General features: G+C 47.1%; 1 protein-coding gene across 2 annotated transcripts; it reads left to right on the plus strand.

Moving 5' to 3' along the window:
- The first annotated feature begins 62 nt into the window (after positions 1-62).
- On the plus strand, positions 63-12,756 carry RHNO1 (RAD9-HUS1-RAD1 interacting nuclear orphan 1). Of its 2 annotated transcripts, none has more exons than XM_003820357.5 (3): positions 63-170; positions 8,651-8,902; positions 11,195-12,756. In XM_003820357.5, the coding sequence occupies exons 2-3, from the start codon at positions 8,735-8,737 to the stop codon at positions 11,741-11,743; spliced, it is 717 nt and encodes a 238-aa protein (XP_003820405.1). In that variant the 5' UTR covers positions 63-170; positions 8,651-8,734; the 3' UTR covers positions 11,744-12,756. The 2 variants fall into 2 exon arrangements, with proteins under 2 accessions (XP_003820405.1, XP_003820408.1); XM_003820360.5 differs by having other exon boundaries at positions 69-170; positions 8,651-8,860.
- Positions 12,757-13,460: the final 704 nt, after the last annotated feature.

A 13,460-nucleotide genomic window follows, 5' to 3' on the forward strand; every position in this document is an offset into this window, starting at 1 on the left:
GGGGTCTGGCACCGGAGCTTTCAGTTTGTTCCGCTGTTTGAAATTGGCGCCGGCGGAGCGTTAAGGTCACGTGACGGAACGTCGCCAATCGGCGCCGGCCTTGTCTCGGCATTCCGGGCTCGAAGGCTGTGCGGTCTGACAGGAGCTGCGGCCCCGTCCGGCCCGGGCTGGTAAGGCGGACCGCAGGCCGGCTTGTGGGGGAAGAAGTGGCCGTGGGGCCGGGGAGGGGCCGGAGGGGTCCCCGCCGCGTGGGTGGGCGAGCCGAGGCAGAGTTTGGGGACGCGCGGAAGCGGCGTGACAGGCCCGGGTCCCTGGGCCCGCTTTCCCTGCCGCGCTAGTCACGCCAGGCGACACGCCCCCGCTTCCCCTCAGGCTCCTCTGCTCCCCTTTTCAAAGGTCGGCTTTAGTTGATTTCCTAACTGGGGGAAATCGTACCCCATTTTCCCACAGTGAACGATCGTCTGCTCCCCCCGATTAGACTAAGTTCCTTTGAGGGCTGCGTATTACCTCCGCTTTCTTCCATCTTGAAAAAAAATGTCGGCACCATGAACCCTACCTCAGCGCGAAATCTTCAAGTACTGACCTGTCTTTTGCCCCTCCCGAAGCCAAGCCTTCGGATATAATAGACCGTAGTGCTTTATTTATTTACTTAGTCAACCAGTCTAGTTGAGCAACTGCTGTGCGCCAGGCACCGCTAGGCCCTGAAGATACAATGGCAGACAAGGTTCTTTCCTTCCCCTGGGCTCACAGCCCAATCCTGGAAGAGGGGCACAGACATTTTAATCAAATAAACAAATGTGGGCCGGGCATAGTGGCTCACGCCTGTAATCCCAGCACTTTAGGAGGCCGAGGCGGGTGGATCACTTGAGGTCACGAGTTCGAGACCAGCCTGGCAACATAGCGAAACCGCTTCTCTACTAAAAATTAGCCGGGCGTGGTGGTGCGTACATTTTAATCAAATAAACAAATGTGGGCTGGGCATAGTGGCTCACGCCTGTAATCCCAGCACTTTAGGAGGCCGAGGCGGGTGGATCACTTGAGGTCACGAGTTCGAGACCAGCCTGGCAACATAGCGAAACCGCTTCTCTACTAAAAATTAGCCGGGCGTGGTGGTGCGTGCCTGTAGTCCCAGCTACTCTGGAGGCTGAGGTGGAAGGATCACCTGAGGCCGAGAGGTGGAGGCTATGGTAAGCCATGATCACACCACTGCACTCCAGCCTGGGCGACAGAGGGAGACACCGTCTCCAAAACAAACAAATGTTGAATTATTGCTGTAAATTGAAACATTAGAGGTTAATGATACTTTGAGTATTTACAATAATGAGATCTTGAGAGGTAGGACAGGAAAGGCTTTTGTAATGAGAGCTTGGTGTGAGATCTGATGCCTTTTACAAAGAAAGGAGGGAACTCCTCTAAGCAGAGGGAATCAGGCGTGCAAAGGCTGGATGGCAGGAGGAAGCACAGTGAGTACAAAGGCTAAGGAGTATCTGAGGGGTTTGAGCTAATCGACCTGAATGGAGTGTGGTGGGAGTTGAAGCTGGAGCCGGAGGAAGCAGAGCCTTAGCCATACCGAGAAGTTTTGTGCTTATCCAAGAATTAAAGGAAACCAGTCATAAGCTTTAAGCAGAAGTGAACCCAGGTCAGATTTGCATTTTAAAAGGTCCCTCTATAGCCGGGATTGCTAGAGTGGATTAGGGCAGAACCGTTGGATATTGCAATACTCCAGGCAAGAACTGCTGGAGCTTGAAAAAGTGTGGCAGGGAGAGAGAGGGAGGAAGAGAAAGAAGGAGACAGAGAGAGTAAAAAAGGGGCATTAAGAAAACATGTTTAAGAGGTAAAGTTGAAAGGGCTTGATGGTGGGTTGGATGGGAGGTAGAAGTGTCAAGATTTTCAGCTGCATAACTGAAGGAATAATGACACTATTCCCTGACCAAGGGCCCTGGAAGATAATCACTTTGGCCAAGGGACGGGCGGGGGGTTGTCAGGGGAATGATCGTGAATTCAGTTTTTGTTTTTTTACTACAAAGCAATGCTCAGAATGAGTTTTTTTTTAATTATATATTTATTTTTATTTATCTTTTTATTTTTTAGAGACAGGGTCTTGCTCTGTCCCCCAGGCTGAAGTCCAGTGGCATGACCTTGGCTCACTACAACCTCAACCTCCTGGGCTCAGGTGATCCTCCCACCTCAGCCTCCTGAATGGCTGGGACCCCCTACAGGCACATGCCACTACACCCATCTAATTTTTGTATCTTTTGTAGAGACAGGGTCTCACTCTGTTGCCCAGATTGATCTTGAACTATTCGGTTCAAGTGATCCTCCCACCTTCACCTTTCACAGTGTTGGCATTACAGGCATGAGCCACTGTGCGTGGCCAAGTTCAGTTTTAAACTTGTTGAATTTTTTTTTCTTTTCTTTTTTTGAAACAAGGTTCTGGCTCTGTCACTCAGGCTGGAGTTCAGTGGCACGATCTCGGCTCACTGCAGCCTCCACCTCCTGGGCTCAAGTGATCTGCCCACCTCAGCCTCCTGAGTAGCTGGGACTACAGGTGCACGCAGCCGTGCCCACCTGATTTTTTTTTTTTTTTTTTTTTTTTTGAGACGGAGTCTCGCTCTGTCGGCGGGATCTCGGCTCACTGCAAGCTCCGCCTCCCGGGTTCACGCCATTCTCCTGCCTCAGCCTCCCGAGTAGCTGGGACTACAGGCGCCCGCCACCACGCCCGGCTAATTTTTTGTATTTTTAGTAGAGGCGGGGTTTCACTGTGTTAGCCAGGATGGTCTCGATCTCCTGACCTCATGATCCGCCCGCCTCTGCCTCCCAAAGTGCTGGGATTACAGGCGTGAGCCACCGCGCCCGGCCAGCCCACCTGATTTTTTGTATTTTTTGTAGAATTTGGGTTTCACTGTGTTGCCCAGGCTGGTCTCAAACTCATGAGCTCAAGCGATCTGCCCACCCCGGCCTCTGAAAGTGCTGGGATTACAGGCGTGAGCCACTGCGCTTAGCCTTACATATGTTGAATTTGAGGTGCGTTTGAAATATCTAGTTGCTGTTCAGGTAGGTAATGGGATATTTGGGTCCCAAACTTAAGGAATTCTAAAATATATAAATATTGAAGTCATCTACTTCTAGGTGGATACTGAAATACAGGCAGATGAGTTTGCCTAAGAAAAGTATATAGAGTGAGAACAGCTCCAAAGCACAACCAGAGGGGAAGGACTTAGACAGCAGAATGAACTGACCTCTAATTAGAGCAGAAAGAAGATAGATGTTGATACGCATAGGTTTGTATATTTGCTTTCTGGAAAATGAGAGTATTTCCTTTGATGTCTTCTGTATTCTTTGTCAAGTAGGAAGTAAAGTCATTTGTTAAGAGAAAAGGGGTGTTCTGAAGTTCTAAGAAAGTGGGCAGGGTGTGGTGATTCACATGTAATCCTCACACTTCAGGAGGCCGAGGGAGGAGAATCACTTGAGCCCAGGAGTTCAAGCAAGACCTCATCTCTACAAAAAATAAAATAAGAAACTAACTAACCAGGTGTGGTGGTGCTTGTCTGTATTCCTAGCTATTCGGGAGGCTGAGGCAAGAGGATCTCTCGAGCCCAAGAGTTTGAGGCTGCAGTGAGCTATGATCGTGTCACTGTACTCCAGCCTGGGCAACAGAACAGGACCCCATCTCTAAAAATAATTTTAAAAATTAAAATAAAAATGTTCAGGCTGGGCGTGGTGGCTCACGCCTGTAATCCCAGCACTTTGGGAGGCCGAGGTGGGCAGATCACCTGAGGTCAGGAGTTCAAGACCAGTCTGGCCAACGTGGTGAAACCCCATCTCTACTAAAAAATAATTAGCTGGGCGTGGTGAGGGCGCCTGTAATCCCAGCTACTTGGGAGAGTGAGGCAGGAGAATCGCTTGGACCTAGGAGGAGGTTGCAGTGAGCCGAGATCACGCTACTGCACTCCAGCCTGGGCAACAGAGTGAGTCTTTGTCTCAAAACAAACAAACAAAATTTCCACTTTATTTATTTATTTATTTTGAGATAGGGTCTGTCTGTCACCTAGGCTAGAGTGCAGTGGCACGATCATAGCTCACCATATCTTCAAATTCCCAGGCTCAAGTGATCCTCCCACCTCAGCCTCCCAAGTAGCTGGGACTACAGGTACATGCCAACATGCCAAGCTAATTATTCTTTTAAATTTTTAGTAGAGACGAGGTCTCACTATGTTGCCCAGGCTGGTCTTGAACTCCTGGCCTCAAGCAGTCCTCCCATCTCAGCCTCCTAAAGTTCTGGGATTACAGGCGTGAGCTACTGCACCTAGCTTGGAGAAGTTTTAAGATAATCTTTGTGGAGAATGAGTTGATCAAGGAAACAGGATTGCTGAGCAACGTACCCATTTGAAGCTGATGACTTTCAGCAAGTCATGAATTTCAAAACTATAGCCATTGCTACCACTGTTATCTTTTCACTGGATTTCTGTGGTAGCTTTTTGTTTGTTTGTTTTCTAGACTGAATCTCGCTCTGTTGCCCAGGCTGGAGTGCAGTGGCATGATCTCGGCTCACTGCAACCTCCGCCTCCCGGGTTCAAGCGATTCTCCTGTCTCAGCCTCCTGAGTAGCTGGGATTATAGGTGTGTGCCATGACGCCTGGCTAATTTTTGTATTTTTAGTAGAGATGGAGTTTCACCATGTTGGGCAGGCTGGTCTTGAACTCCTGACTTCAAGTAATCTGCCCGCCTCGGCTCCCTAAACTGCTGGTATTACGGGCATGAGCCACTGTGCCCGGCCTCTCTATACTTTTTATTCCTTTCCGACTAGAATGTAAGCACCACAAGGGCAGAGGTTTTATGTTATTCTCTGGTATATATTTTCAGCACCTGGAACAGTGCCTAGCACACAGTAGGCACTCAGTAAATATTTCTCAAGTGAATGAATGAGTGAATGAACAAATGGATATATATATTTTTTGTGTTTTCTATAAGATGTTAGTTCCTTAAGAATAGAAACTTTGGCTGGACATGGTGGCTCACGCCTGTAATCCCAGCACTTTGGGAGGCCGAGGCGGGTGGATCACGAGGTCAGGAGTTCGAGACCAGCCTGGTCAACATAGTGAAACCCCGTCTCTACTAAAAATACAAAAATTAGCTAGGCATGGTGGCGTGCGCCTGTAGTCCCAGCAACTCATGAAGCTGAGGCAGGAGAATCGCTTGAACCCAGGAGGTAGAGGTTGTGGTGAGCCAAGATCGCGCCACTGTACTCTAGCCTGCGTAACAGAGCAAGACTCCATCAAAAAAAAAAAAAAAAGAAAAGAAAAAAAGAAGAGAAACTGTGTCCTTTTTTTTCTTAACCTGTATCTCTACTGCCTAGTCATATAAGTCAAAGCATATTATTTTTTGTTGTTGATTGAATGGATCACAAATGCATAGAACCAACCTGCTCTGTTGTGTCTTTCCAGCATGCTCAGCTGCAACTCTCATTTACCTCTCTACCTATTGCATTCAACCTTGTGTCCCACCATTCCACCAAAGAAGCCCTTATTAAAGTTGATCTGGGCCAGGCGTGGTGGCTCATGCCTGTAATCCCAACACTTTGGGTGGGCGAGGCAGAAGGATTGCTTGAGCCTAGGAGTTCCAGACTAGTCTGGGCAACAAAGCAAGACCCTGTCTCTACAATAAATAAATAAATAAATAAATAAATAAATAAATAAATAAATAAATAAATAAAACTTTTAAAAAAGATGCTCTAGGCACCTTGTGAGAAAAGTCGGGTTGGAGATGGGGGTGGAAAAAGGAAGCAGGGAACTCAGTTAGAAGGCTACCAGAGGGGCCAGGCATGGTGGCTCACGCTTGTAACCCCAGCACTTTGGGAGGCCGAGGCAGGCAGATCAGTTGAGGTCTCAACTGAGTTCAAGACCAGCCTGGCCAAAATGGTGAAACCTCATCTCTACTTAAAATATAAAAATTAGCCAAGCATTGTGGCAGGTGACTGTAATCCAACCTACTGGGGAGGCTGAGGGTGGAGAATTGCTTGAACTCAGGAGGTGGCGGTTGCAGTGAGCCAAGATCAAGCCACTGCACTCCAGCCTGGACGAAAGAGTGAGACTCCGTCTCAAAAGATAAAAGTATAGAGAAAAATCAAACAGGTCAAGGGGTTGAGTTGACTGTTACTTTAGACATAGTTATTAGGGAAGGCCTATCTAAAGAATTGCTAGTAATCCCAGTATTTTGGAAGGCTAAAGAGGGAAGGATTGGTTGAGCCCAGGAATTTGAGACCAGCCTAGGCAACACAGTGAGACCTCATCTCTATAAAAAATGTTTCAAAAAAAGTTAACCAGGTGCAGTGTGCTCGCTTGTAGTTCCAGCTACTCAGGAAGCTGATGTGGGAGGATTGCTTGGGCTTTAGAGGTCGAGGCTGCAATGATCCATGATCACACCACTGCACTCCAGCCTAGGTGACAGAGCAAGGCCCTGTCTCAAAAAAAAAAAAAACAAAACATAGAAATCCTGGGGTGTGGTGGCTCACACCTGTAATTCCAGCACTTTGGGAGGCTGAGGTGCGCAGATAGCTTGAGCTCAGGAATTCAGGACTAGCCTGGGCAATACAACGAAACCCTATTTCTACAAAAATACGAAAATTAGCCAGCGCTGTGGCACGAGCTGTAGTCCCAGCTACTTGGGAGGCTGAGGTGGGAGGATCACCTGAGCCTGGGAGGTCAAGGCTGTGGTGAGCCGTGATCATGCTACTGTACTCTAGCCTAGGCGACAGATGAGACCCTATCTCGAAAAAAAGAAAAAAACGAAAATGGGAACACTGGCTGGCTGGATATTTGTTAATGTTAAAGAATTTATATATTTGTTTAGTCGTATTAATGGGAAGGATAGAATATATTTTTTCTTTTTTTTTTTTTTGAGACGGAGTTTCACTCTTGTTGCCCAGGCTGGAGTGCAATGGCGTGATCTCTGCTCACCGCAACCTCCGCCTCCCGGGTTCAAGCGATTCTCCTGCCTCAGCCTCCGAGTAGCTGGGATTACAGGCATGCGCCACCACGCCCAGCTAATTTTGTATTTTTCGTAGGGACAGGGTTTCTCCATGTTGGTCAGGCTGGTCTTGAACTCCCGACCTCAGGTGATCCACCCGCCTCGGCCTTCTAAAGTGCTGGGATTACAGGCATGAGCCACCGCGCCCGGCCAAATATATTTTCTTCCAAATAATCCAGGGATAGAAGAAGTGGCTAGGGGTGTAGATGGGTCAGGATTAGCCTAGCCGACAGTTATTGGAGCTGGATAATTGGTACACAGGGTCCATTACATTATTCAGTCTACTTTAGTATATATTTGACATTATCTGAAGTGAAAAATTTTTTAAAAGCCAGGTGGGATCAAATTATTCTGCTTAAAGTCCAAACTCATATGGTGTCACCTGTTTTTTTTTTTTTTATTTGTTTGTTTGTTTGTTTTGGAGACGAGTCTCGCTTTGTCTCCCAGGCTGGAGTGCAGTGGTGCAATCTCGGCTCATTGTAACCTCCACCTCCCAGGTTCAAGTGATTCTCCTGCCTCAGTCTCCCATGTAGCTCGGATTACAGGCATGCACCACCACACCCGGCTAATCTTTTTTGTTTGTTTGTTTGTTTGTTTGAGACAGAGTCTAGCTCTGCTGCCCAGGCTGGAGTGCAGTTGCGCAATCTCAGCTCATTGCAACCTCCATCTCCTGGGTTCAAGTGATCCTCAGCCTCCTGAGTAGCTGGGACTACAGGCATGTGCCACCACACCCAGCTAATTTTTGTTAGTAGAGGTGGGATTTTGCCATGTTGGCCAGGCTGGCCTTGAACTCCTGGCCTAAAGTGATCAGCCTGCCTCAGCCTCCCAAAGTGCTGGGATTAGAGGCGTGAGCCACCACTCCCAGCCTAACTTTTGTATTTTTAGTAGAGACGAGGTTTCACCATGTTGGCCACCTGGTCTCAAACTCCTGACCTCAGGTGATCCGCCTGCCTCAGCCTCCCAAAGTGCTGGGATTACAGGCGTAAGCCCCCTCACCCAGCCATGTCACCTATTTTTTTTTTTTTTAACCTCAGCCTGACACCATGTTTATCCTGAGTTCTTGCCATTTATCTTCTCATACTGTGTCCAGATACATTGAATTTGTAATTCCCAGAATTCACAATACTCTGTCTCGTCTCCATGCCTTTGTGTACACTGTTCCTCAGGCTGGAGTGCCCTCCTTGCTTTTTTGTTTCTTCTATGCCTTTCATACCTAGGTCAGGTATCTCCCTTTCCAGAAAGCCTCCTTTGGAATGAATGGAACCATACTGTATTCTCATACAGTGTTGTAAATGTCTGTTTCCCTTTGCTAGACTTTCAGCTCCTCGAAACAGGGATGACCTCTGTATCACTACAAGTGCTTTGCACTCAGTTAATGATTGTTGAATAAATGGTTATTCATCTTTAAATTCCCAGCACCCAGCATGACACTTAGCACATACTCAATAAATGTTCGTTAGATGAATGTTGAATATGAATATTGTGTTTTGCTTGGTGGTTGTAGGTATAGGAGGCTGTGCTCCCCAAAGCCTTGAAGTTTATGGTAGAATTGGCTGGCAGAGGATCAGGAAGAACTGGGGAATCATTTGAATTATTTGCTCCCAGCTTTTGTTTCTTCTCTACAGGCATGGGTTGGAATTGGAGCCTATCCCCCAACCCGAAGGCTAACAGCATCATGTGGTTACTAACTGTTCCTCATTCACCGGTTGATGCCTCCCAGAAAAAAACGCCGCCAGCCTTCCCAGAAAGCCCCGCTGCTGTTCCACCAACAACCACTGGAGGGCCCCAAACACAGCTGTGCATCTACACAGCTTCCCATCACTCACACTCGACAGGTGCCCAGCAAGCCCATTGACCACAGCACCATCACTTCCTGGGTAGGCCCATGGGATTACTATTTGACTTTTTTTTTTTTTTTTTTTTGAGACGGAGTCTTGCTCTATCGCCCAGGCTGGAGCACAGTGGCGCGATCTTGGCTCACTGCAAGCTCCGCCTCCTGGGTTCACACCATTCTCCTGCCTCAGCCTCCCGAGGAGCTGGAACTACAGGCACCCGCCACCACGCCCGGCTAATTTTTTTGTATTTTCAGTAGAGACGGGGTTTCACCGTGTTAGCCAGGATGGTCTCTATCTCCTGACCTCGTGATCCGCCTGCCTCGGCCTCCCCAAATGCTGGGATTATAGGCGTGAACCACCGCGCCCGGCCTACTTTGACTTTTACTCTGTTAGGTTTTCCAGAATGAGGACTCTTCTGCCCCTTGAACCAGGGACTCCAAAGAATAAGATTCATGGGGGCGGGGGCAAGGAGTTAATGTATTCTGTCTGTGGCCAGCCATCTTCCCTGGTACATCTTCTTTTCTCAGTTCAAACTGAGGAACGGGTTAGTTGGAACTGGAGTCTTTCTCTTCCCCTATTTTCCTCTGAAAGAGTTCAGTGTAAAAGTTTTTTTACCCATTAGCTGGGTGAGAATGCCAAATAAATGGCAGAACAAGTTAAAAATGAGATTGTTCCCTCAACTTCATGTGAAAGGTGGAGTACTTGGCTAGATACTCTGTTTATTGTGTAATGGATTGAACCTTGAAAAATAAAACCCCATAAGAATAGCATATGTCATATTTTGACCGCTTAAAAGCCCTGGGAAGAGAGGCCGGGTGTGGTGGCCCATGTTTGTAATCCTAGAACTTTGGGAGGCCAAGGAAGGAGGATTGCTTGAGCCCAGGAGTTCGAGACCAGCCTGGGCAACATGGTGAAACCCCATCTTTACTAAAAATATTAATAGAAAAATTAGCTGGGCATGGTGGTGCGCACCTGTAGTCCCAGCTATTTGGGAGGCTAAGGTGGGCAGATCTCTTGAACCGGGAGGTCAACGCTGTAGTCAGCCAAGATTGTGCTACTGCACTCCAGCCTGGGCAACAGTGTGAGACCCTGTCTCAAAAAAAAAAAAAAAAAAATAGAAACCCTGGGAAGAGAATATAGCTACTATACAACAGGAAAGTAGTATAGTAAAAGGGCCAGACAAAAGCATAAGCTTGGCTTAGGAGTATTTAATAAATGTAACTTATTCAGGACTGCTTGGAAGAACCATAATACCTGCTACAGGATTGTGGAAGAAACCTAAACATCAGAATCCTGTGGATGAGAGTAGGAATGAACATTTATTGAATATTCATTATATGCCAGGTCCTCTGCTAGTTCTCACCCGCTATGCTTGGAGTTGGCTATTCATTAACTGAGGGCCTTCTTTGTTCCAGGCATTCTGCTAGGTGCTGGGAATCAAGAACAAGACCACTGGTCCCTACCCTCATGAAGTTTAAAGATAAATAAGTTATATCTAGACCAGACGCTGTGGCTTCTGCCTGTAATCCCAGCACTTTGTGAGGCTGAGGTGGGTGGATCACTTGAGGTCAGGAGTTTGAGACCAGTCTGGCCAACACGGTGAAACTCTGACTCTATTAAAAATATAAAAATTGGCTGGGTGCCATGACTCATGCCTGTAATCCCAGCACTTTGGAAGGCCGGGGCGGGTGGATCACCTGAGGTCAAGAGTTCAAGGTCAGCCTGGTCAACATGGTAAAATCCTGTCTCTACTAAAAATACAAAAATTAACTGGTCGTGGTGGTGCGCACCTATATTCCCAGCTACACGGGAAGCTTAGGCAGCAGAATCGCTTGCATCAGGGAGTCGGAGGTTGCAGTGAGCAGAGACGTGCCATTAAACTCCAGCCTGGGCGACAAGAGCAAAACTCTGTCTCCAAAAAAAAAATACCTGGGCGTGGTGGCAGGCGCCTGTAGTCCCAGCTACTCGGGAAGCTGAAGCAGGAGAATCACTTGAACTGGGAGACAGAGGTTGCAGTGAGCCGAGATGGTGCCACTGCATTCCAGCCTAGACGTCGGAGTGAGACTCCATCCCAGGGGGAAGAAAAAAGTTATATCCATATGGTGTGATGAAGTGAAAGAGACATCATCCCCTTTCCTACACATGAGGAAGCTGAAGGCCGGAGAGATGGAATAATTTGCCCAAAGCTTCCTGTTATTATGCCATTAGACAGTTATTTTAGTTTTGTGTTCATTACTACAGTAGACCCCGATTTAAGAGTCTGGTCATCAGATATAGTTTCCTCTCTTAGGTTAGTACTTAGTTAGGCTCACCTCACTTTTTTTTTTTTTTAAGGTATCACCTGATTTTGATACAGCAGCAGGAAGCTTGTTCCCAGCCTACCAGAAACACCAAAACCGGGCGAGACACTCAAGTCGAAAACCTACCACCTCCAAGTTTCCACATCTAACTTTTGAGAGTCCGCAATCTTCCAGTTCAGAGACATTGGGGATCCCCTTAATCCGAGAGTGCCCCAGTGAATCAGAAAAGGATGTTTCCAGAAGACCCTTAGTTCCAGTGCTCAGTCCCCAAAGCTGTGGGAACATGTCAGTGCAGGCACTTCAGAGCTTACCTTATGTGTTCATTCCACCTGATATCCAGACCCCAGAGTCATCGTCTGTGAAGGAAGAACTCATTCCCCAAGATCAGAAGGAAAACAGCCTTCTAAGCTGCACTCTTCACACTGGCACTCCTAATAGCCCAGAGCCTGGACCTGTTCTGGTTAAAGACACCCCCGAGGACAAGTATGGAATAAAGGTCACATGGAGGAGACGACAGCACCTGCTTGCTTACCTCAGGGAGAGAGGGAAGCTGAGCAGAAGCCAATTCCTTGTGAAAAGCTGACTGCCATCAGTAATCTCAATAGAAAAGAGATATGTTTTCTGGAGTCATAAAGGAATTCAATTCCTAGGGTTTTTGTTTTTGTTTTTGTTTTTGTTTTTGAGATGTAATATTGCTCTGTTGCCCAGGCTGGAGTGCAGTGGTATGATCTCACCTTACTGCAACCACCACTTCCTGGGTTCAAGCGATTCTCCTGCCTCAGCCTCCCCAGTAGCTGGGATTACAGGCACCAGCCACCATGCCTGGCTAATTTTTTTGTATTTTTAGTAGAGATGTGGTTTCTCCATGTTGGCCAGGCTGGTCTCAAAATCCTGACCTCAAGTCATCTGCTGGCCTTGACCTCACAAAGTGCTGGCCCAGCCGAGATTTGTTTTCTAAGATACTTTGTGTCATGAACAGTTCAGTTTAGTGTCATGAACTATTCACTTCATATTTTTCTTGTATTAACTGTTTAAATTTTTAAAATATCTTGTAGTAACTCTTTAAAATGTATGTAAGTAAATGGCTGCAGAAAGTTTTTTTAGAGAATCCTGCTTCCATCAGTAATACAGCAATATTACCCCATCCACTAATGGTCTTTGTTTCCTTAACCACTACTCATTAATCCTTAATCACCTCATTCAAACTAATTCATTCTGCATTTTTGAGTACCAACTCTTGTCAGGCTCAGTGGCAGCTTCTATGACCTGATGGATGGAAAAAAATCAAACTCTGTGACTCTATGGTTGACTGCCACCTCTGCAACCTTGACTCATCTGCTGAAAAGGCAAGAAGAAGAAAGGGCAGCAAGCCCTGTTTTAGGGACTACATAAGATGAGGGGAGATAAGGGGGACATAGATGAGTTATTTAGGATTGCTTGTGTTTTGAGTTTTTGTTTCTAACTGAAGAAATCTGTCAATATTAAATAGGGTGGGAAAATGGTTTCTTAGAATAACTGTTCAACTGTGTGTAAATAAGGAAAGTTTTCAATGAGTATTACTTATTGTAATTAATGCAGAAGGACTTCCCCAGTCAACCGAATGTCTCGGCCTTTTACTCAGACAAGTAGCATCTCATTAAACCCATTCATTTAGCATTCATTCAGCTGGACCTACTGTGTCAGGTCCAGCCCCAACTAGATCAAGCAGGGATTACTGTATATTTTACAGATGGGAGTTTGATGCAGAGAATGAACCATGCACAGGTCACACAGTGAGTGCACGCTGACCCAGGCAGTGTAATGGCCCACTCTCAGCGTGTGCCTCCTAAAGTACTAACTTGTAGGTTCAAAACCAATGTGGAAACAACTTTGACCTTAGAACGCCATAAAGCCATTTGTGCAGTGACTTGTGAGGACTCAGGATGTTTTGTAGGGACTATAATGTGCATGTCGGTAGGGAGAAAGGGACTGACATTTGGGGACGGGATTTATTGGAGACAAGAGTACACATTTAGACAGGGGCTCTCACGGTGGGCTATGGATGTTTGAGGAAGGCCCACAGGAGGTAGAAAGGTAGATGGAAAGAGTCTCCAGGACGGGCCCACGCCTGTAATCCCAGCACTTTCGGAGGCTGAGGCGGGTGGATCATTTGAGGTCGGGAGTTAAGAGGCCAGTCTGGCCAACATGGTGAAACCCTATCTCTACTAAAAATACGAAAAATAGCCAGGCAGTAGTGGCCCCTGCCTGTAATCGCAGCTACTCCACAGGCTGAGGCAGGAGAATCGCTTGAGCCTGGGAGG

This window comes from Pan paniscus, chromosome 10 (assembly GCF_029289425.2).
Source record: "Pan paniscus chromosome 10, NHGRI_mPanPan1-v2.0_pri, whole genome shotgun sequence".
Lineage (NCBI taxonomy): Eukaryota > Metazoa > Chordata > Mammalia > Primates > Hominidae > Pan > Pan paniscus.